General features: G+C 43.1%; 1 protein-coding gene across 11 annotated transcripts in view; it reads left to right on the forward strand.

Annotated features, from left to right (window-relative positions):
• The window catches only part of LOC117014346 (myomegalin), a 175,784-nt gene that overhangs the window by 64,375 nt on the left and 85,894 nt on the right, over nt 1-25,515 (forward strand). For all 11 annotated transcript variants that reach the window (XM_033092085.1, XM_033092084.1, XM_033092075.1 and 8 more), the window contains 4 exons: nt 16,516-16,592; nt 19,299-19,422; nt 19,619-19,794; nt 22,883-23,000. In XM_033092085.1, coding sequence (XP_032947976.1) covers nt 16,516-16,592; nt 19,299-19,422; nt 19,619-19,794; nt 22,883-23,000 — 495 coding nt within the window. The remainder of the gene's footprint in view (nt 1-16,515; nt 16,593-19,298; nt 19,423-19,618; nt 19,795-22,882; nt 23,001-25,515) is intronic.

A 25,515-nucleotide genomic window follows, 5' to 3' on the forward strand; every position in this document is an offset into this window, starting at 1 on the left:
ATAAGCCTTGTCCTGTCCACCTGGCACAGCTCAATGGGTGACAGGGTGTGTTGTCATCACTCTGCTCCAAAGTCAGAAACTCCTGAGTCCAGAGCTGGACCCTAGGGTCTTTCCTGGCACAGAAATCAAATGGAGGGCATGGACGCCGGGGCTCGGAGAAGCAGATCCCTCAGAGATGGGGGGGCAGCCCCTATTCTGCGTCTTCGTCCTCTTTGATCCCTTCTAGGCTGTGGGACTGTGGAGAAGCCCAACTCGCTGCCAAGCCATCTGGAGGCTCAGAGGACTCAGATAGAGTCAGGATGGTGGCAACTGGCCCCTGGCAGCCTCGACACAGGGCTCCCTTCAGCGGTAGAAAGCTTGGTCATGTAGGAACCGCATACGGGGGCTTGCCTGAATTGCTACCGGTAGAGGTGGTGATGTCAACAAGGCCTGAAGTGCCACCTCGGACTTGGCCTTCAGCGCCCAGCTTCCTAATTTCTCTCTCCTCTTTCCTCTCCTGTTTCCCCTACTTCGTCAAGGTGTCAGGGTATGTCACCAGTGCCCCAGGGTCTCGATATAAGATGGAGAAAAATGGTCAGGAGGAAAACAGTTACAGAATCCTCTATCCCTTCCAAGCTATTTCTCTCCAGAAGTTTCTAGACCCAGGTCTTGTCCCACCTTCTGGTATTAATTAGTCTTCTCCTCAGCCTGAAGCTCTTTCTGTCCTTTTTGGTCCCATATCCTCTCTCCCTCCTCTTTGTTCACACATACACATGGAAAATAAATGCTGAATGCTTCCCATTTAAACTCTGTGGAGGAGGAAACCCATTTAGCGTTGCTGCATGCCAGGCACTGCGTTTGCATTTTATACATATTGAACTCAAGCACGTACTGGTCCTATGCAGTTGGTGCCTTGTCCCCATTTTCACGGAGCCACCTTGGCCACTCATAGTCTCAGGGAGTGCACTGGTCTCCCAGTAGCTACATGGCCTGGTTCTCCGGTTAATAAGCAAGGCCTTGGAACATTCTTTAGAATTTAAAGTTGGTCCCTCTTTCAAATGCAAATGATGGGTTTGTTTGGGTGTTTTTTTGTAGTGAATAAATCTGCCTTGTACTAAGGTCTGACTAAAGAGAAAAGAAAGAGCTCTGGTAAAACGGTATCTATTTTCATAGCAGCTTTCACCAAGGTTGTGGCAGGAAGAGGTGGCATTGTCTCACTGATGTATCTGCAGTAAAAGGTGGCACTGACCTCGTTTTTCACTTGTGAAACAGGTGGAGGTGGCCATGTGGGTGGAAACCAGGCTAATCGTATCCACGTACACTGCCCTGTCAAACTTGTGCTGAGTCTGGTGTGGAACTCTAGAAATACAGAGGGAATTGGGACATATTCAAACCAAAATAAAAATGAGAAAATGAGGCTTATGAGCAAAGGGCAATAGAATTGGGATTTTAATTTGAAGAAGAACAAACTCAGAGGTGACCTAGTAGTAGATTTGAGGTACATGAAGTCTCAGTATGTGACAGATAGTGATTAGCTGTGCTCTGTCTCTGCTGAGAATAAGAATAGTTTGATCCTACTTTAGACATGAATTAGGCCTCATTCATTTATAGATGTTTTTTGAGCACCTACAACTTTCCAGGTGCTATTGGAAGTGGTTGGAATAAATATCAATGAACAAAACAGATAAGCATTCCTGTCTTCAGGGAATTTATATTCTAGCATGAGAAGACAGATATTGAACACTAAACATTATAAATAATTATGTCCAATATGTAGAATATTTGACAGTGACATGTCCTCTGGGGAATAAAAAGAAAATCATAGACCAGGGTAAGCGGGTCAGAAAGTTTTAAGAGTAGAGGACAGATTGCAGTATTAAATAGGGGTCAGAGGAGGCCACATTGAGAAAGTGATTTTAAAATATATAGTTTATGGGCCGGTCCCGTGGCTCAGGCGGTTGGAGCTCCGTGCTCCTAACTCCGAAGGCTGCCGGTTCGATTCCCACATGGGCCAGTGGGCTCTCAACCACAAGGTTGTCAGTTCAATTCCTGGAGTCCCGCAAGGGATGGTGGGCTCCGCCCCCTGCAACTAAGATTGAACACGGCACCTTGAGCTGAGCTGCTTCCCGGATGGCTCAGTTGGTTGGAGCACGTCCTCTCAACCACAAGGTTGCCCGTTCAACTCCCATAAGGGATGGTGGGCTGCGCCCCCTGCAACTAGCAACAGCAATTGGACCTGGAGCTGAGCTGCGCCCTCCACAACTAAGACTGAAAGGACAACAACTTGAAGCTGAATGGCACATTGAAAGGACAACAACTTGACTTGGAAAAAAGTCCTGGAAGTACACACTGTTCCCCAATAAAGTCCTGTTCCCCTTCCCCAATAAAATCTTTAAAAAAATATATATATATAGTTTATGTGGGCCCTCAGTTCAGGCACAGTGCAGCTGAGTTTCCTGCTTGGGTCTCATTTGGCCTGGCTGACTTGGCTGGGGAAGAATCTTCTGAGCTCACTCGAGCTGTTGGCAGAATTTATTTCCCTGTGGTGGTAGGACTAAGGGTCCCAACTTCTTGCTAGATGTTGGCTAGAGGCTGCCCACAGTTCCTTGAGGACACCTACTGTTCCTTGCCACGTGGCTTTCCCACATGGCCACTGCCTTTATCAAGTCAGCGAGGTGAGGTTCTAGAGCAAGTGTGCTAGCAAGACAGTCTTAAAATGTAACACGGTGATGGGAGTTCTGTCACCTTTGTTATATTCTATTGGGTGGAAGCAAGTTACACATCCTGCCCCTACTCAAGGGGAGGGAATTACCTGAAGGCTTGAACACCGTGAGCCACCTGCAAGTCTGTCTACCTCATGACTTCCCTACTTTTTTACAGAGGTGGCATGGAATGGGAAGTAAATAAACATGAGCGTGAACAATGGCGGGAGATTCATTCCTAAGTGTTTCCTTCACAGCGTTCATAGCCCTGAAGTATCCCAGGTTGGTCTCTAGGCCCTGCGCCTTCCCCTCTGGACTTGTTGTTTGCATTGCCACTTCTTTTTTTCATTTCTGTTTTTCTTTTCATTTTTTTATTCAAATCAACATTATTAAGAATACAGTTTGATGAATTTGAGTGTGAACTTACTCAAAGTTCGCAAACTTAATTATCCAACCGTCATGTGTGTGTACGCGCGCGTGCGCATATAAAACAACCACCATATAAGTGATGTATAAAACATTTCCATCACCCCCGAAAGTTGCCATATGTCCCATTGGTAATCTTCTCACACTTCTGGCTGCAGAAAACCTTTGATGTGCTTTCTGTCTATTGCTTAGTTTAGACTTTCATACAAATGGAGTATAGATTTTGGAGTCTGGCTCCTTTCACTTAGCATAATGATTCTGAGGTTTATCCATGTTTTTCGTGTCAGTCGTTCATTCCTTTTTATTGCTGAGTAGTATTCCGGCATCTGAATATAATGCAATTTGTTTATCCATTCACCTGTTAATAAATATATGGGTTATGTCCAGTGATTGGCTATTATGAATAAAACTGCTATGAATAGTCATGTACAGGTCTTTGTTTTATTTCTCTTGGGTGAATACCCAGTAGTGGAATTGTTAGGTCATATATAAGCACATATTTTAATTTATGAGATACTGCCAAACTGTTTTCCAAAGTGACTATGCCATAGACAGTGCTTTTTAATCAACGCCTTGAAGGAAATGAGGAAGTTAGCTACACATATAACTGGGAGAAGAACGTTTCAAGCAGAGAAAAAAGCAGGAAAGCCACGGAGGCTGAAGCAGCGTGAGAAAAGGTGAGAATTCTGGGAGATGAGTCCCCGGGGGTGATGGGTCTGGTGCAGACCAGATCGGCCCTTCTAGATCATTTTACGGACTCTGGCTTTTACTCTGATGGACAAGGGAAGCCATTGAAGGGTGGCGAGCAGAAGAGAGATCTAACAAATGACAGCCCTATCTGACTTTTGAAAAGATCACCGTGGTTACGGTGTTGAGAATAGGATGTAGAAGGGCGAGGGCAGAAGCCAGAGGGGCTGTTAGGCAGCTCTTGCAGTAATCCACATAAGACATGATAGTGAGCAGACACGCACAGGTCGTAGCAGGTGATGTGGGAAGAAGGGGTGAAGGTAGCGCCAACAGGCTTTGCTGATGGATTGGATGTGGAATGTGAGAGAAAGAAAGAAATCAAGGAAGACTCCAGGTTTTTGGTCTAAGCACCTGAAAGGATCGAGTTACCCTAATTGAAATAGGGAAGGCCGCGTATACAGCAGGTTTGAGGGTGGAAAGTGGGCATTCAATTTTGGATATTTTGTGTTTGAGATATTTGTTGGACCCTTCCCGTAGTAATACCAAGTCAGAAGTTAAGTCTATAAGCCCGAAGTTTTGGATAAAGGGTTGGGCTGGAGATATAAATTTGGGAGTTGTCAGAATATACATGGTATTTAAAGCCATGAGACTATAAGATCACCGAGGGAGTTAGACCTACCAAGGGTGAAGAGAAAAGGGCCAAAGACTTAGCTCTGGGTCACTCTAATGTAAGTCGTTTGGGGAAAGGAGGACGAACCCGCAAAGGAAACAGAAAAAATGCAACTGGTGAAGTGGAAGGAAAGCCAAGCGTCTGGAGTCATGGAAGCCAAGTAAACAAAGTGTATCATGGAAAAGGGAGGGATCAACCTTTTGAAATGCTGCTAATAGCTCAAGTAATGTGATGACTAAGAACTGACCTTTAGATTTACCAACATGTCATTTGTGATCTTGATTAATTTTAGTGGACAGATGGCGTCGAAAGCCTGATTGCAGTAGTTTTAACCAAAAAAATGAGTGGAGAAGAATTGAAGTCAATGAGTATGACAGAGTGTGTTAAAGGGGTCATGTTGCAAAGGAGAATGAAAAAAAAATGGGACAGTGATTAGTCAGGGGCTTATTCTCCTACTACCTGTGTATTTTCAAACATGTTCCTGGAGTGAGTCACTGTCCCTCACATGTGCTAATTACCTGTTGACACATCCTTGTTCACACCTGGAATACCTGTATCCTTTTTCTCTGCTTATCCAAACCCTCCTCAAGTTTCTGAGTCCAACTCAGATCCCAGCTGCTCAGACGGGCCTTTTCTCATCGTAGCTGCCTGAAGAGCACTCTCTGTGCTCTTCCAGCAATTACACTTCAGATACATTCTTTGACACATGCTATTGAATCCCTGGCTGACAACTGTCTTTCCGTTGTATACATTTCTTATCCCTCCTTTAAAATTATAAACACTTCGTGGGGTGGATTTGCTCTCAAACTTCCTCTGTAGCTTTCAGCATAATCTTCAACATTGTTGAGCCTCTAATAGAAACTCAGAAAGTTTGTGTTGATTGGTTGCAAACACCCGAAAAGTTGCAAGTAAGGCTCATCTGTACGCAAAAGGTGGAAGAGAAAACCACCTTTCCATCCTTTGCTATCTCTTCCACCCGAGAGGCCCACAAGCTGTGCCTTGGAGCACTCCAGGTGACTCTCCATCTCTTCCTGGAATTGGACCATGTCTCCAAGAAGGGTTGGCAGAAGTAGGAAGCAAACAGATGGAGAAAAGAAACAGTGTAAGTAGAGGACATTCTTGACAGTGAGAATTAAGAATGCGCTGTTTTTATTTAGAACGACATCCGTTCATTTGATATAATCATCTTCTGTGTATGGACACTGTGCCTTCCAGGGGGATACAGTGGTGAGAAAATAAAGGGGGGTCCCTGCCCTCTTGACACTTACAGGTTAGTGTTTGAACACAGTCTGCGCTGGCCTGTGGTCCAATTCCCTAAATAGTTTTGCTTCACTTATGAGCTGGAGTCACTTCTGTTTTTTTGTGGGTTGATGAATGCCATGACCCCATAAAACTCTGACACGGCAGGATAAACGGTGATGCAGGTCAGAGCATGTCTTCATGACATGTAATACACTTAGAGCCAGAACATTTTTTTCCTAACATCTTAGAGAGCAGCGCTGTTCAACAGAAATATCATGGGAGCCACAGATGAGATTTCAAAATGTCTCGCGGCCACATTGAAAGAAAAGTAAGAAGAATTATATGAAGTGAATGTGCATAATATATTTAAAATATTATTTCACCATGAAATCGATATTTACAAAGGGAGATTTTGCGTTCTTTTGTTGTGGTTGGCCTTGGCAATCAGCATGTTCGAATTCTTTGAAATCCCTATAGCAGATCTCAGTTTGGACTAGTCACATCTCAGGGGTTCGATCGCTACGTGTGTCTCGCGGCCATCATCCTGGACTGCGTAGGTGTAGAGTCTACAGTCCAAGGGTTGTCCCTGGTCCCAGCTTCAGAAGAGTGGCCTGTTCACAAGACCTGGCTTCAAGGCACAGCTAGGCTCCCAAGGGAGTGGTGACTTCGCAGGACTCTGTAGGGCGCCAATCAGGGGCTGTATCCCTTATGGAGACGAGATCAAAGCCAGTGAGCTGAATTTGGGGATAAATGTCAGAGCATGTTAGATGATACAGATAATTTAAAAATCTTGAGTGGGCCATACGTTTCCTGTGCACCAATTTATCTGTAGAAGAATTCATATAGTTTTCATACTTTTAAAAAAAATTTTTTATTGGGGAACAGTGTGTTTCTCCAGGGCCCATCAGCTCCAAGTCAAGTCGTTGTCCTTCAATCTACTTGCGAAGGGCGCAGCTCAGCTCCAAGTCCAGTTGCCGTTTTCTTTAATTGCAGGGGGCGCAGCCCACCATCCCATGCGGGAATCGGATCGGCAACCTTGTTGAGAGCTCACACTCCAACCAACTGAGCCATCCGGCTGCCCCTGGTTTTTATACTTTATAACTCCAAAGTAAATTTTTACTCCCTTTGCAGTTCTATACCTGCGGCCCAAAGAGAAGTCAAGGAAAGTGCAGGATGCCCCCCGCCCTCCCTTCCTAAATAGCTGAGGGAAACAAATCATTCTGAGCATCCTTTCAGCCCCTTCAGGGGGGCTGGGCCCCTGTCTCCTCAAAGGTAGCCTGGGGATTGCAGGGGCTCCGGCCTCATCCTGGCGTTTACAGGAGGCCTGCTCTTTGCTAAATTAAGCCCAGCCAGGTCTATTTGTGGACCCAGAGGCTCCAGCCAAGTGAGAGAGATTGGTCCTACTAAGGAATGTGCTGGGGGGCGGGGGGGGGGGGGGGGAGTGGGGGTGGGTAGGGAGAGAAGCACTGAGGTCACTGGTATTTACGTATATGGTTTCTCACTTGCCAGCTCACTTGGGCCAGATCAACAGAGGCTTCTGGGACTCGACCACATTTTAACAGAGAGACCACAGGGGCTGAACAGCTCGAGACACACTGAGAATTGTTAAGTCAGAGAGCAGTGTGATCCCCAAGGCCGTGTGTATATGGGGCCTCTGAGCTCAGACTCTAAGTAAAACAAGCCCAAGGTACCACATTTTCCCCCATATTTTTAACAGACCTTATTTTTTAGAGTAGTTTTAGGTTCACAGCAAAACTGAGCAAAAGGTACAGAGATTTCCCGTATACCTCCTGGGCGCCCCCTCAGCCCCCCCAAACCACACATACACACACATGCACAGCCTTTCCCACATCAAAATCCAAAGATACTTCATTGTAATCTCTTTTCTTGTGTTCCTCAACTCAGTGTTGACCAGAAATAGCTCTTTCTTCTTCTTACGCCTCTTTCTACCTTTGGGGAAACTGACGTTTATTGAACACCTACTCTGTCAGATATTTTCATTACACCTTCTCACTTCATTTTTGCAATATCCCGGAAAGGTAGGTATTAACACTTGATGGAAGTAAAACTGAGGTAGAGTGATTTACCTCTAGTACAGAAGGCAAACTATGCAAAACTGAAAAATGGTTGAATATCGGTACTTTCCTGTGATTCAACCTAATAGCATGTGAGAGAGCTACATAGTGTTTGAACCCTGGCCAGCTCAGTTCTAAAGTCTACACTGCGTGGTATCATACTGCTGTCCTAAGCACCAGATTCTGTATCTCCCTTTGCAGTGCAGTAGTTTCAGATTTATATCCCTCACCTCCTAAAAAACTAGAGCTGGGAGATGAGAGGTAGGACACCCCGAGGTGTGACGTACCTTGACTTGGGTCTAGGAGTGTCTCTTTGGAGGCTGGAGCTGGAGTTACAGGATAGACCTGCCTTGATTTTTGTGTCTACTGCTATTTACAGCTGCCACCTGTGTGCATGTCCATATATGATCCGATTCTGTGTCCCTTCTGCTTATCACACTCTAATGTAATCATTTTAATTGCCCATAGGCCGTAAATTCCTTGAGGACAGTGATTACATCTGCGTTGCCATTTCTAGTACCGATGGGAGTACCTTGCACATCCACAGTAGTAAGTGCTTGGTATACGTTAGATGAAAAAAGAAATGAAAAAAACAAATGTTACCCTCTCACAAGTCAGCTACCCTGTGCTCTGCCCAGTGAGTTTTCTCTCTCTCCCCCCTCCCTCCCTCTTCCCCCCTCCCTGGCTGTGTCTCTTCAAATACCTGACCTCCTTAGAACTCACCCCGGCCTCAGTGGGTGCTCAGATGTGGCTGTTTGTCCACTTAAAGTAAACCAGGCTGGGAAGGGGACAGTATTGTTTTCAGGCCCCTACTAAAGGCTCATGTGGGTTGGGCGTGAAGGAGTGACCTGAATAGAGTTTTGCCTTTTGGATGTGGCACCTTGTATTTTGTATTGTATGAACTGAAACTTTTCCACTTGGTGTTTTTCCATCTCTTTGGGGGACTGAACGCTAAAGCAGGCTCTGGCAGGGACGTGTCCTGGCCTTGTAGAGTCTTCTGGTTACAGAGGCTGTGGACACTGCCCTGCTGTCCTTTCTCTGGCAATCAAGGGCACCTGTCACCGGTTGGAGCAGCCTGTGTGTCTAATTTGGGGCTTACTTGCCCTCGTAGAAGACAGTGAAATTGGGATCTGTCGGAAGGCAGAACTTACACCTCCGAACAAAGCCGTTCCTCCACCCTAGGGTCTAAGGACTGTTAAAAAACGAAATTGCACCGGTACATATGAAGATCTAAATGGCTTTAGTAAGTGATTCATGAATCTGGCAGCATACCATCTAACAAGCTAGAAGGGTGCTGCTAGGGGTTGTACAAAATGGAAGGTTTTTATAGGAAGAAGGGTGGGGCAAGGGAGCTAGTAACAAAAGAAAAGGATTATATTTAGATCCCTGACATCTCCTTTTTTTTGGGGGGGGGGGAAGTGTTTTTCTCATGCAGATTGCCTCTTCTTTATATGGTGGATGGAGTGGGCCCCTGTGACAGACTACCTCACTGGTGTTGACCAAAATAATTCCAGACTGGTTAACTAAGATGATGTTTCTGGGAGAGGCTGAAACAGCAATTAGGTCAGGTATTAAATCATGGGCTTCAGCACAAGTGATGCCATTTGGGGCCTGTGGTTTTATCTTTAATAGGAATTAATGTTTTGCATTTGAACACCAGCTGTCTAGGCATCTCACATCAACCTACAAAATGAGCAATGAAAGTAGTATTATAATTCTTACGGGCAAGAGGGAGAGGCTCTGATTCAATTTAATTGTGTCCAAACATTAAACTTTGGGGATGACTCGTCTAAGGTCACAGTTAGTTAATGACGGAGCCAAATGGTTGACCCCCTAGGTTCTGTTTTTGCTTTAAACCTGGGTGAGTGGAAAGAAACTTCATATACAAAAAAACTCACTTGAAAGTTACTAAAAGGTATTTCTAGGGAGTGTGCCGGGAGCAGCTCCCGTTCTTTGGTCAAGCCAGATAGACCTCCTTTATGAAAATACTCGGTACTTTACCCTGTTTTGTAGCTATGGCTTTGCCTCAGTGATATCAGAGAGGCCTAGAAAAGAAATTCGCTCTGCCTACAAAAAACATTTATGAACTACACTTTTTCCTAGAAGGGATATGACTCTAAAAAGAAAGCATTCTAAAATAAAAACAATCACTAAAAGTCACTTTTCTCTGGTGAATAAGCAGGAATTATGTGAGGGTCTGCTCACAAGATTCTGAGACTCTGATGCTAAACTTTTTTTTTTTTTTTTTGAATTTCTTTATCAAATGGATTTAGAGTGGGATTTGGCCATTTATTTTTATCCCAAATAAAGACCCTTTAATGGAGGGTCTATTCCTCTCTGGTTTGTTTCCTACTGTCTTACAACAGTGCAACACCCATTTCCTTCCTTCACTGACCCTATTTCACCTCTTATCACACTGAAAACTCCTTGGGGTCAAGGACTGTGACCTTTAATCTCCAATATATACTTTCCTTGCTAACTTTATCAATGAGTGCATGCTGGTATGCTGTCAAGTTTCCTTTCTCTCTCTCTCTCTCTCTCTCTCTCTCTCTCTCTCTCTCCCTTTTCCCTTCCCTTCCTCCTCCTCCTCTTCCTTCTTCTTCTTCTTCTTCTTCTTCTTCTTCTTCTTCTTCTTCTTCTTCTCCTTCTCCTTCTCCTTCTCCTTCTCCTTCTCCTTCTCCTTCTCCTTCTCCTTCTTCTTCTTCTTCTCTCTCCTGCTCTTATCTTAGCTGCAAGCTATGAGGGATATAGAATAACAGGACATATTCCTTGTCCTGAAGGTGCTTGAAGATTAATTGAAACACACAGACGCACACAGAAATATAAAGTTAAATACCAAAGCAAAAAAGTGCATTAGCTTTAAAAAATGTTTTCTTAAAAAACACACATAAATCCTACCTCTTTGTAATAGGTAGTCTAGCAAAATAAATATATTCACATTTTTTAAAATGTAAGTGAGCAATTCAAGACACTTGATAAAGTGTTTATTCCATAAATATATGAGTACACCTAGAGCTGCTGAGGGCAAAGTACCATTCCAGACATTAAACCCTGGTGGGGGACCCAGACATTTTACATAATTAATTAAGGCAGAGTGAGGAGAGTGTAATGCGAAAGACAGACGTTGATGACCGTGAGCCCTGGTGTACTCCCAATTTTTGCTGTTGTGCTGGTATAGTTGTGATAGGACCCTTTTTCACTTTTAGAAAGGATGTTAAATTATAGTCATCCCAGCTATAAACAAAGTGCAGTGGGAGGAAAAAGCAAGGAATCACTGGTTCTGACTGGGGGGTTGGGAAAGTTTTCTGGGGGAGGGGATGTCTGAGCTGAAGTGTAATGAAGAGCAGGTTAGAAAGAGGAGAGAAGGCATGACAGGCTGAGAGCAGCGCGGGCGAAACCTAGCTGGCATCCAAAGGCCCTTAGTGATGGATTTCTCAATCAGTGCAAGCCCTTGGTTGAGAGGAGAAGAGGGTGGTGCCGCCCAAGGCTAGAGGAGTCATGCAAACTGTCTTGCCACAAACTACCATCACTCAGAATTCTGTGTTATCAGAAAACAAAACTGGCCGCTGGATAATGAGTCGTGGCACCGCGGTCCTATGTCAGAGCAGAAGGGCTCAAGCTGTCTAAGGTGAGTGGGGAGAGAGGGAGTGAGGCAATGTGAGAGCGGAAGGGACTGGAAGCTGATAAGAGATGAAGTGGGACAGCAATGCTTTTATTAGTTCGATCTGCACAAGTAACCAACGTGCAGAGTCCTCTCTTTAACAGAATCCTGTCTAATGTATTCCTGCCTTTCTCCTTTCCCTCCTTATGACTGTGACCCAGTTGTATTCTGAGACCACCAAGCTGAAGAGGTGCTTCGAGGCAGGTTTATTTTCTTTATCCCTCCATATTGGGACATGAACTCAGCACCCCTGTTTTATGTCAAATCCGGTGGCTGAAGAGAGCTGCTATGGAGAACCAGATGTTCTTTCCTATCTGTGACCTTAGTTAGATCTTTCCAGAAGTAAAAATGAAAAAAAGAAGAAGAAAAAGAATGTGGACGTTTACCTTTCCATGCTGAAAATGTCCCTTTTAACATTTCATTATGAAAATCTTCAAATATACACAAAGGAAAAGAGAATAGTACCTCCTACGTACCTGTCCCACATACTGGGACCCATGTACCTGTCCCCCGGTTTCAGTAATTACTGACATTCTGCTGTCTCGGTCTTCTCCCTCTGCTTCCATCCCAGAACTGTATCTGGAAAGACATCAGAATGTACCTCTGACAGATAAAGGGCATTGTTTTGAAACATAACCACATATTATTACCGTACCCAAAGAGCTTAAAAATAGTTCCTTAATGCCATCTAATACTTGGTGCATGCTCAATCTTCTCTCTAACATGTCCATTTTAAAGTCTGGAGGTCTTAATTCGTATCTGAGTCCCAGTGTAGGCGCAGGAGTACAATGCTTTGCCCTTTTGCGGGGAGGAGGAGAGGCTGGAATTCTAAGCTGTATTCAGAATTCTACTAGTGACTCAGAGTTACCCCAGGCAACTCTTTCTCCTTAGTATGCCTCAGTTTTAGCAACCTTTCATCTCAATGGGCTTATAACATACTTCCAGAGAATATTCTCAGTTTAAAACAGAGGAAGTCTTTTAAAGGCTTCAGATAAAAAGTTTGTTGCACAATCACACAGTATTATCCTGTTCCCTTCGTACTCACTCAATGAACATATTGTCATTCCATTTCTACTTGTGTCTTGGTTGGTGTTCTCCTTCAATGTGTTTCCTTCATTTAGGTGCCAAGTCCTGTAAGGGCCTCAGGTGGGTCACAACAGCTAGTTATTTGAATCAGGCACTGTACTGAGCACTTAGGTTATTTCACTTATCCCTCACTACAACCCTCAAGGTACTTTTCTTAACCCCGCTTTATAGATGAGGAATTAGGTTCTAAGAGGGTTAGTGACTGACACAAAGAAGGTCACCCAGCTAGAAAGTAGCTGGGTCTGCCTGTCCCGAAACACGTGACCCAGCATCACAGAGTTGAAAGGCAGAAGCTGATGACCAGAGCACCTGGCTGGTTCCACCATTTTCTCTGTCCCTAGGGAGTCTGTAACTTAAAAGTGTAAGCAAGACATGTGTAGAAACAAAGCGCTATTATACGGTGTATCAATATGAAGTACAAGAAAAATGGCATTATGAAAAACCAGAGGCATAAGAAATCACTTTTCATGGCGGGGAGATACAATATGGCTACATGAGGGACATGGCATTTAATGATGAAGCTGAAGGGCGAAGAGTGACATGGCCCTGAGAAAGCCCAGGACATGTGTGGGAGATCCAGGGAAGCTGATAGAGTATGACGGGATAGATCTAAAGCTGGATAGGAAGGTTGAGGTCAAATTTTGAGGAGACTTTATTGTCAGGCTCAGTTGTGTAAAATGTAATTGCTGTGCAGGTAAAAGCCATTCAAAGCTTTTGAGTAAAGGGAGTAAACTAATCAGAGCCAAATGGTGGAGAGGCTGAAGTTGGGGAGACCAGTTATGAGACTATTTACCCTGATCCCAATGAGACGGAAGGAGTATCCAATACGATCATAACCACGGGGACTGAAGAGAAGGGGCAGGATTGCAAAGAGATTCTGCAATAGCCAGTGCTAATTTCTGTTAGAGAACCTTGAGTTATCATTGAATTTTAATTGTTGTAACTTTCTAGGGCTTTGGGAAACCGTTTTGTAACCATTTAATTGAGATAAAATGTACATACCATTACAACTCACCCATTTAAAGTATATGATTCAATGTACATGTCAACGTTTTTAGTATATTCAGAGTTGTGCAAATATCAGCACAATTTTAGAACATTTTGATCACTCCAAAAGAAACTTACTAACCTTCTCCCTGGTTCCCTATCCCTCTTCAGCCCTTAGTCAACTACCAGGGTACTTTTTTTCTCCATGGGTTTACCTATTCTGGACATTTCATATCAATGGAATCATACACTGTGTGAGCCTTTTGTGACTGATCTCTTTCAGTTCGTGTCATGTTTTCAAAGTTCACCAATGTTGTCATTTCTTTTAATCCAATTCTGTGTTGAACTTTGCAATAAACACCAAAGGTGGAAATCAATTCAGGAGACTCCTGTGTTTAGACATGCATTGTCATTAAAGGCTCTGTCTGGTCAAGTGATGTTTCCAAAACAAGCTACCAATACAGAGAAAGTCGGATTCAACCCAGTTTAACTAGGCAGTGGTTTTTCTGCTGGAAGAGGTTTTGGAAGGGTTAGATTTTAACCTTTAAATTGACATGTACTTGCATTTCCATGTGGTAAGATGTTGTAGTACCTGTGAAATTAGTTTGATCCACTGGAATAACGGATTATAAGATTTCGGATCTAATCTCGTGGAGATGAAGCTATTTTAGGAATTTTGTGTGAGACTCATGAACTTTATTGTCTGTTTGATCGAATAGACATAATGGTAAAGCCATTCTATTTTCTTATCTTTCCTCTTTTTCCTTTTCTTTTCTTCCTTTTCGTTTCTTCTTTCTACTTAGTTCAGAAGGATAAAGCTAAAAGCTGAAGAATGTTCAAACTGGGTGTGTATTTTTGTGCAGGGACTCGGTAGAGCCCACCTTCAGTGTAATATTTTTCTTTCCTTTCTATGACATAACATTAGTTCCATACGTGATTATGGCTGGGAAGTTCACCTAGCCATAATCACAGAGGGTAAGTTGTTGTTGTTTTCATAGTTAATCGTAGTTACCATTTTTTTGAGTGCTTACTGCATGCTAGTCACCACGCAATGTGCTTTTGGTGCATTATTTTATTTAGTCTTCTTAACAGCCTTATAAGATGGGTGCCATTATGACCACCCCCCTTGATAGATGAAGAAGTTGAGGCTTTTAGAGAGGGCAGGTGACTTGCCAAGCCCTCTTCTCACCTTCAGAATCTATGCTCTTGACCGCTATACTCCTGCCTCCAGATATTCTTTCGAGAGGACACTTAATGTAGCATGTTTCCCAATTCTGTAATTTGTCACGTTTTGCTAAATCAGGCAAAAATTGGCAGCGTTTCCTGAGCTGGTCTCTGGCTGAAACTCTGGAGTGGAAGGCTGGATTCGGTTGTTGCTTTGATCTTAGAGGAACCCTTCTGGGGTTCAATTTCCTTGTTTTTAGAATAAGGGGCCTGGGACAGATAAATGCTACGATCTTCAAATCTGTGAAGCTTTCACCAAATTAATTCAGGTATTCATCAAACTTCATTGACTTATCTAGGTTTTAGAAAAGATAGAGCCTACATAATCACATCCTCCAGTTTTCCTCCCTTTAGATTTAAATCTTTTTCCTGGTGGGGCTGAGGTCCTCGACTGGCCTAGGAATGAAAGGGGAGGGAACGAAGGTTGGCAAGCAGCTGTGTGCACGGCAGCATTCTAGGTTTTCTAGATGTACGTTATCTCAATCCGCACAAAGTCTCCTGTGGGATAGACATTATTATCTTCATTAAAAAAGAAATCAACACTATACCAGTGAGAAAACTGAGGCTCGTGTGATGAAGACCGACCGTAACATAGTATTAATAAAATCTCCCATAGTATGTTCATCGGGGAAGGGACTCACTTGTCTCTGTGCACTCAGAGCTAAGCCTGAAGAAAGTAAATGCATGAACTAATATACATAGACTCCCCCGTAAGCCCCCCTACCAACCTGCTCTTCTTTCTGTGTTCCCTCATTTAGTTATTAGTATGCATTAACACCCACATGCTAGAAATCTCAGCCTCAGCTTTGCTCCTCCCGCTGGTCTGATGTGAATCTCTCACACATCACCAAGCCCTATGGATTCCACATCTGAAAGGTCTCTTGAGTCTTTCTCCCTCTACCTTTTTGGCCTCAGACAGTCCCTGTCCCATTCTGGTCAGTCGCCTCCTGGCTTATCCATCTTCACATCTTCCATAAATTTCTTCCTCCATATAGACCTGATCATGGCGATATTTTGTCTACAGCTCTCTGGTGAATTCTTGTTCTCTACTGATTATTGCTCAGTTATCTTAGCATGAATTTCACAAAGTGTAAACTCTTTTCTGTACTGATTTCCCACTCGTCATCACTCACCAGGCCCCTTAACCTGCCCTGAACGCGTCATGCACGACATCTCGCCAAATCTTTGTCCATACTTGACTTCACTTGGAAGGTTTTTATTTCCTTTGTCTTTTTGTCAAAATCCGACTTGTTGCTGATTCACCTCAATAAAAACGAATCGTTCTCTTCATGGATTTACCATCAGAATCCCCTCTCACCTTAAGGAAACCCAATTTATGAAGGTCCAGTTGAATGATAAGGGCCGTGTATTGTTTTCAAAAATGTTCACAACATAATTTCTTTAAATAATTAAATCCCTGGGGATGTTTAAAATACACTTCTATATACAGCAGTTTGGTTTTCAGGAACAGACCTATATTAGTAAGAAAAAAATTGTTTTAACACACACTCTGCCCTCCGGTGCTTTGGAGAGCAAGCCGGCTTGGGCAGTGGAGAATGATGGGTAAGTAGCTCCAGGGACATCCTGAAGCTGTACAGTTCATTCATTGTCGACCGGGTTACTGATCCATCTGCACCCACATTTATGTCAAGGGCCATGAAGAGGGCTGAGATGAGATGACAACTTGTGGACCAAGGCAAGACTCAAGTAGGAACCTGATTCCAGGACACAGGGTCTGTGTCCGTTAATGATGACGAATGACTGTGTGCTTTTCAGAACATCGAGCTGAAGGTTGAAGTCGAGAGCCTGAAACGAGAACTCCAGGGCAAGAAACAGCATCTGGATCAAACTTGGTGAGTTGGGCTTTGCACTAGTTGAGTTCCAGTCCCTTCCAGAGTCTGGTTCACTGTTCTGAGAGCGATAGATTTGGAGTCAAATTCCTTCCTCTTAACTCTGGCCTTTGGATGCTGCGTCCAATCAAGGGACTACAGTCATGTGCTTTCTTTCCCTTAGGCTCTCTGTTCCTACCGTGTTTCCCTGAAAATAAGACCTAACCAGAAAATAAGCCCTAGCATGTTTTTCAGGATGACATACCCTGAACATAAACCCTAATGTGTCTTTTGGAGCAAAACTTAATATAAGACCCGGTCTTATTTTCGGGGAAACATGGTAAGTCTGACAGACCTTGCCGTAGATTGGTAAATTCACCAGACTTAAGATTATGAACTTCATATTCAATAATCTACTAATAACATCCAGGGTGGACATAGATTTTGGGAAAGAAGGGCACTCTCACACACTGCTGGGGAGAGTGTGACTTGTGGCAACATTTTTGGTACGTGGCACTACCTATCAAAGTGAAAAATAGGCATTTCCTTTGAGTAAATAATCCCTAGAATGAATCTATTCTTCATAAACAAAACACAAGTACGAAAGGATAAATGTATAAGGAGGATTACTTGTAATTATTCTTTGTAATGGCAAAACACTAGAATCACTATCCACCAATAGAGCAGTGGTTGAAGGCATTTTGATATAACTGTACTGTGGAATATTATGCAATCATTAAAAAGAATGAATTAGCTTTATAGTATTATCCTGGCGGGAAGTCCCTGATAGACTAAGTACGGGGGAAAAAGGCTGACTAGTATTTATAGTATCAGCCCCTTTGGGTAAAGACAAACAGTCCTCTCTGTGTCTATGTGCTTCCTTGGTTGTACATACAAAAAACAAAAAAACTGGAGTGCTACATACCAAACCCTTTAACAGTACTGATACCAAGGTAGTGAGATTAGAATTTGTGATGGGGAGAAGACTTTATTGTTTTCTTTCTATGCTTTTGTATTGTTAAAATGGGTACTTTTATAATTTACAGTTTTCGTAATGAAAAAACTTAGTTTTTAATGGGGCGCATTATTAAAATTGTTATTAAAATAATTTTCAGATTATAGCCTGGGATCGATGTACATTCAGTCTGATCCGGCATTCTTTCTATCACTAGAGTATTTCTTGATATTTAGGATAGCAGCCCAGCAAAAGCAGAATATTCAAAACCAGACTCAATTATACACAACATGCTGGTGGTATTAAATACTTACTAAGGCATTAAGTGAACTAATTAGATTTTAGGGAAACTTACAATGACCATAGAGAAATTGATTTTGAGATTTGTGTAATGCTTTTAAAAAATTTTATGTCACCTGCACTTTTAAGGAGGTGGCATTATTCTATTTTTAGAAATGAGAAAACTAAGGTACAGAGGGTTAGAGTCTTCTAAAATGAGTGGCAGAGCCCACATCTTCTGGCATCGAGTTCAAGGCGCTTCTGACTTTACAACAGCTGTAGCCTATCAAATCAGGAATTCCTGGCTGACTGAGGTACTTAGAAAATGTATGACTTCCATTCTCAAGATATTATAGTTAGCTTTTGTCTATTGCGCTTATCTAGGAATATGGAGTCAAGGTACACGCTGATGATTCCTGAGGTCTGCCTTTTTAGGGGTGTTGGGTTATTCCCTGGACTTGTGTCCCTTGTACAACCAAGACCCTTCTACCCCCAAAAGGCTGTATAATGCTATGGGAGCTCAAGGTAAATATAGCCTCTGGGACGGTGCTGAATGGTATCTACTATTAACCAAGGAATCCTGTAATCTTTAGAGCAGCGCCATGTGGACACAACCTCTTGGGCCAAATATGAAAGCACCACAAGCTTGGATAGAGCAGCTTTGGTGTATCATGAGCCCATGAAGGTTCAGTATTGTTCTCCACCCTGAGAACAAGAAGATGGCCCCTGGTTCTCAACAAATGGCTTAAAATGGGAATAAAACCAAACCGGAATTAAGATCTTTCAGCACCTGATACTGGCCTCAAAATTTCTAATCCTCAGACATCCAAGGGCAGCTGTTGTTAGCTAAAAATAAGCTGGTGATACCTTACCCGCTTCATGCTAGTGCCTGGACATGCATTCCTATGGACATCAGAGAAACAAAGCTGGGCCAGAACCCTGAACTTCCATAGATGAAGTGTCTGCTGTCTGCATGGGACCATGGGAAAAGTGGAGGGAACTCTGGACAGGTAGCCCAGGTTCAGGGTTACTGGCTGTAAAGGCGGAGACATTTCTGTGGCTATGCAAGTGGACACTCTGTCCTAGCAGCCTAAAGGGAAGGAACACTTTAAATTCAAATCGCAAGGAAGGAAGGCAGGGAAGTAGCATTCTGGGAGGGCAGTCAGAATGGAAGGGTCCAAGGGCATGTGATGCTGAGTTCTGAACCATTTGATGACTACCCGCCTTCCCAATGGAAGATTCTCCTCTTGAAGCTACAGCAATAGAAGCATCTAGGGAGTCAAGTATATTCTGATTGACAAGCAAGAAAAACAGTTAGAGTTCCTAAAAGATTAACTGAAAAGGTCGGAAAGAGCCCTTCCACAAATAATTGCAGAGGGAAAAATGCCTCCTGTTTCTCCTTACCAGTGTGACCCTGAATTACTGAAACAACCTTAGTGGGTCCACTTGCTAAATGTTTTGAGCGGCTCTGATTAGCTAATACTCTGTGGTTTTAGGGCCGATGTGGAGAATCTCAACAGCCATAATGAGGCCGAGCTCCGGCGCCAGTTTGCGGAGAGACAGCAGGAGACCGAGCATGTGTACGAGCTCCTGGAGAATAAGATCCAGCTTCTGCAGGAGGTGAGTGGGAGTTCCGAAGGTCCACAGCCCAGGGGCCTCTTTCGCCCCTTTCCCTGCTGCTCTGCCCCTACCCCTCCAGCCCCCCATTCACCTTTCCCTCCCTGCTTTCCTTCCAAAACTCCTCAGCTGTCCCGGTGTTTTAGGGCCCCTAAGCTAGGTGGAGACTTGGCAGCCTCTGTTTGCATTCTCTTTGCAGGAATCCAGGCTAGCAAAGAATGAAGCCGCGCGGATGGCAGCTCTGGTGGAAGCCGAGAAGGAGTGTAACCTGGAGCTGTCAGAGAAGCTGAAGGAAGTGGTCAAGGAGCGGGAAGGCGTACCAGGAGAGCAGGTCCAGCCCGACCCATACGCTGCGGCCCTGGCCCAGAGAGATGAGTAGGTTCCTGTGGTGATTTATTTGTCCCTTGTCTTTTGCCAGTTGTCGAGGCTAAGAGACCCAATAGCAGCTGCCCTGTTAGGGACTTACAGTGGACCTTCTCTATTTCTAAGACTTGATGGCTCCCACAACCAGAATATTTCTTTTCAGGATCAAGTCTTCAATGGTGTTCATTACAGAACTCTTTTGTTGCCCATCAGGACCCTTAAGGAACTATAAGGAGAACAAGGAACAAATAGTGACAAGCAAGACACATGGATTCACTTATTCAATATACATTTATTGAGCACCTGCCCCATGCCAGAGGCTGGGCTAAGCGCAGAGGTTACAGAGATGGAGACCCAGTTCTCTCATCAAGAAACATGTTACACGATTTTAATAAGTTCTCTGATAGAAGTAACATGGGGTGCTGGGGACATGTAGGATTGTCCTCTGTGCCAAACTAAAAGAGCAAGTTGCCATTGAAAGACTCCTAGAAGAGTTGAAACCTCAGCTGAGTTTTGAAGAATGAATGGAAGTTAGAAGAAAGTGTAGGACGTGGGTGAGGACGAGACATGTTCTGTACAGGAGGAGAAACCGAGACATAGGGAAGGGCTTGTTTCAAGACCTGCAAACAGTTGTACATAGCTCGAGTAGAGAGTCTGGGGAAGACTAGTGAGAGGTAAGCTGTACTGAGAATAGGGGTCTGATCATGCCAGCTTTGTACTCCATGAGAAGGAACTTGGCTTTCCCCCAAGAGAAACTGAGCAGTTGTTGAGGCCATCACTGTCTCGGTTGCGGCAGCAGTGTCCTGTTTCCTTTACTTCTGGGTCTGCCCTTCTCCATTCCATCCAAGTCTAACAATTCAGAGCAATTTTGAAGTGGAGAGTTCAACAATATCAAATCAACCAATAATGTAGCCTCTTAGATGCATGATACTATGATGGTATAAAAAGCCGTAAGTCGTTTTTAATGAAATTGGGGAAAATAGGCGACGTACACCCAGTGACCAGTGTGATCTTTTTGAGACACAAATCTGATCTTGGCTTTGCAGAGCCATTTACAAAGCTCTCCACCATCGTCAGGAAATAAGCTCCATTCTCCTTAGGGTAGCCATCAAAGCCTTTTATGATCTGACCCCTGATTTCTCCCAGACTCATCCCCCACCGTGACCCCTCCGTACTTCACTGATGCCAAACTAGTCATAATTATGATGACTAAGGTTTGCGGAGCTCTTGCTCTACAGTTGAGCTGAGTACTTTACATTTTTGTTTACTTCTCCTAACAGCCACATGAGATAGGGATTCTTATACTTTATAAATGAAGAAACTAGCATTTGGAAGGTTATAGAACACGGTTGCAGGCATATCTTGGAAGCAAACGCTGAAGCCACACTGCCTCCATATAAAACAATAGTGCTACGTCAGGTTTCCAGATTTGCTCACACTCGTCCTTCTGTGGGCAACGTCTGACTTTCCCCCCTTCTGGTGAACTCCTACTCATCCTTCAAAACTCACTAAGGCATCAGTCGTTACTTCTGTGAAGGCTTTTGTGACAGCAGAATTAAACCTCTATTGTTGCTTCGTTTCATATAAACATCTATTAGTGCACAATTCCTGGTGTGCTGTTGCGTTTTCTTTCAGATCTTCCCTGCTCGATTTCCTGAGACGTCGTCTCATCTCTGTATCCCAATAAACACTCATTAAATAAACAAACAGAAACAAAAAACCATATGCACAGCAAATAAATTGAGGGAGCTCATATCAGATGGCCTCGAACGGTTTTGTAAAGTAAGAAAACAGGGCATCTGTAGAGATTGGTGGGGGGTCAAAGGGATGAATGAGGTTTGAGGCTTGAGAAAAATAGAAATGTTCCAGCACAGACACCATGGAGAATTATCAGAATTATCACTACAGTGTGCATTTGTATAATGTTTCTAAGTTTTTAAAGTTCTTTTTCATCCCCAAATTTTAGCTTATCCTCATATCCTAAATGAACTTATAATTTGCTTATGAGGTTCCTACTTGACTTTCTGGTACCCCTTACCTTTCTGCCAAACTATTTTCCTCCCAAAGTTCTATTACTGTTTTACACACTTACAAAGGACTAATCATCACTGTTGGAAACATTTCATCTAGTACCAGCACTTTCCCGAGGACAGGTATCCAGTGTTCTTAAGACTTACAAACACAGCAACAGCAAGATATGCCTTGCACGTAGGAGATGAACAACTGTTGGTTTGAAACTGTAGTTTCCATACTTCAGCACAATATGTAGTCTTTTAACTTACGCCTAGTCAATTTCCAGACTCTTCTTCAGCTATTGTCTCTTCCTTCCAGCTTTCCCGTCTCCCTTCTTCCCATGAGTCTTCCCCAAATATATTTCGAATCTCTCTGCCTTCATTCCTTTGTTTAAGCTCCTCAGTCTGAGTATAGGAAACAACCCAGTTTTCAAAATCTTTTCTCCTGAATTTCCCCCAGACACCTCCAAGTCAAATGAATGGTTTATTGATCTGTCTTCCTGTAGCTCCCCAGTGTGCCTGATCCATGGTATACACCTCTGGTGTGGTAGCACTCGTTACATTGTATTACTGTTTTTTTTTATATTGCTTGGTCTCCCAACTCCCCAAACTCTTGGCATACACAACAAGAATTTAAGTTTCTACAGAGCAGAGACTGCATCTTTCCCAACTTTATATTGCCAGGATTTGGTAGAGGACAGTGAGTATATGAGTATACATAATGGTTATCCAAGAATTGTTTATTGAGTGGAACAGTAACAGTAATAACAACCAAAAAAAAAAAAAAAAAGCACGACTTCTGGGCCCTTGTTCCGAAAATTGCATACCTATGGCCTGTAGATCCATGGATCAGCTTCAGGAGGTTCATGAACCCCGTGACAATGTACGCCAAAGGTCATTTGTGTAAATATTTGGGACTGGAGCGCACCGTAGATGGCTTTCTGAAGAAAAGTCTCAAAGAGTTCAATGACCCAAAAAAGCTCAAAACCAACTGTACCGGACCATGCTGTCTTTGGAGTGGGCTGAAAAATAAAAGTAATAATAGTATCATGACCATAATTATTGTTCTTACTTTTCCTTTGATCCAGACGAATTGAAGAACTAAGTCAGAGCCTGGCTTCCCAGGAGAAGCTCGTAGAACAGCTCTCTCAGGAGAAACAGCAACTGCTACACCTGTTGGAGGAGCCAACTAGCATGGAAGTACAGGTAAGATTTGGGCTGTACTTCCTGAGACACTTGCTTCATACTTTCACGAGCACTGCTTTTTTATATCTAAAGGTATTAGCTCTCTATTGCTGTGTAACAAATTACTACATACTTAGTGGTTTGAAACCACATACAGTTATTATCTCACAGTTTCAATGGGTCAAAAGTCCAGGAATGGCTTGGCTGGTTTCTCTGCTTGGGGTCTCACAAGTCTGAAATCAAGGTGTCAGTTGGGGTGTTTCCTCATCTGGGGAGCTTACTTTAGAAGCACTTAGAAGCAGATCAGCTTCTAAGCTCCCTCAGGTTGTTGCAATAAATTATGGAGGCTTGCTTCTTCACATCCAGCAGTGTGGGGGGCAGGGAGAAGGAGAAGGAAAGGGAGAGAGAGACTGTTGCTTTTCTCTCCTCTAGATACCTGATTAAGTCTGGCCCACCAGTATGATATTCCTTTTAATTTACTTAAAGTCAACTGAGTAGGGACCTTAATTACATCTGCAACTTCCCTTCCCATTTGCCATATAACAATAGAGTGATGTTCTATCACCTTTGTCATATTCTGTTGGTTAGAAGCAACTTACAGGTCCTGCCCACACTCAAGGGGTGGGGATTAGACAAAGGTGTGGATTCCCGGAAATGGGACTCATGGGGGTCATTAGAATTTTGCCTACCACACTGAAAGATTTATAACTCTACACACTGTATAATGTGAGAGAACCAAAGAGAGCACCCGCACTGTGGTGAAAAGAATTGCATTGATCTATATTGTTTCTTTTGGAAGCTACTTCAGAGGGAACTCTCTTCTCCATTTGACTTCTAATTTACTAAACAGATACTTTTTCAAGGAACCCTAGAATATATCTGTGCCTAAGCAACATTAACAAGTACCAGGTATCCTTAGAGGTCTTAGACCAACGATGAAACAGAATATGTGGCATTTAATTTATTGTCTTACATATGCAGAGGTTAGAATCAGGATAAAAAGAGCAGTGAGAAGAACCAACCTTTCCCGTGTCATGGCACAAATAGCAAATGATAGATAATATTTGTAAGATGTGGGGGTAAATGGGTGGAGCTTCTCACTTGAAGCCCGAGTGCTGAGGCCACAATGAGGGCAGAAGAAATCACTGTCTTGGCCATACTTGCAAACCTCTTGGATTGTGGTTCCATTTTATTTGGAAAGCTCTGGTTAATAAACTCAGGAAATAATGAATATGCATATAATATAATAGACATGAGTAAAAATGAAAGTTCCTCGGATTTTTTTGCAAGACACATATTGAAATATATGGAAAACTTCTGACCGGACTCTTGAAAAGATTCTCTAACATTTTTTTAACGAGAAAAGAACTTGGCTGGGAATGAGGAGAACTGGATTTCTAGCTGGATTCTTTCTTTATTCACTGTATGACTATTGCTACATCGCTTCTCAGCCTTCATCTGTGTGAAATGGGAAAATTAGCCCAAATAATCTCCAAGGTCTCCTGTAATTCTGACATTCTATTATAGTGAGTCCAGTATCATTGGAAAATGTGTAGCATCCCCAAGGTGAGCACTTTGAAAGACATAATACTGATGCAAATTCTGAAACAAAATCAGTCTCCCTACTAATTTTATACTGATAGATACATAAATACAGATAGATTTATATACACGTGTTTATTTTCACCAGTGTCTTTGGGAAGCACCAAAATGGGTGTATGTAATTCAGTATTTGCAGTGCTAGTGAGGGGAATTGGTTTCATGTCAGTTTTCAGAACAGACATGAAGAACAGAAAGATTATAATGTCAAAGAAACTAAATTAAATTCTCTTCTACAGAGATGCCTAGAACGAGGATAAGTATAGCATACACAAGATAATAACACTGCGTGGGCAGAGGAAAGAAATGAATCAAGTCACAGAAATTATTCTAAATTGACATGCTTCTTTAACGTTGCCTGGTCCCTGTAAAGATTTCTTGTTATTGTTATTACCCAACTCTTTGTACATTTATGAACCTGATTGTGTGGTGCTATTGATTCTGTAAGACAGTGTTTCTCAAACCTTTTCATAGAAAGTTCCTTTTCATAAGAAACGATTATAAGTCTTCGGTACTCTAAAGGAAGTGACAAGCCTGGTCATGAGGTGGAGGTGATTGCCCATGTTCACCTCTGGACCCATCCCCCACCTGACAGCCAAGGGGTTGACATCTCAGCCCAGTGGTCGGTCATTTCGAAACGTGCTGGCTGGAACACCCAAACTGGGAAGCTCTGCCATAGGGGACCTCTGACAATAGGTCCTCTCAGACGTGGAGGACAAACACCCTCCCACATTTCATTTCCTAATGTCTCACTTTGGGTCTGTGCCTTATGAAAAAGAAAAAAATTCAGCCCCAAGTACTGGCCGACGTGCATAGAATTATTTTATATTTTCATCTGTGAAACGGCCCACAGTGGCCTGGCAAGAGAGTGCAGCCTTCTAGTAAGCATCCAGATAATCCTTTGGAAATTTCATTCTTTCCTCACTGTGTGTTCAGA

The sequence above is a fragment of the Rhinolophus ferrumequinum genome, chromosome 22, assembly GCF_004115265.2.
Source record: "Rhinolophus ferrumequinum isolate MPI-CBG mRhiFer1 chromosome 22, mRhiFer1_v1.p, whole genome shotgun sequence".
NCBI classification, from domain to species: domain Eukaryota; kingdom Metazoa; phylum Chordata; class Mammalia; order Chiroptera; family Rhinolophidae; genus Rhinolophus; species Rhinolophus ferrumequinum.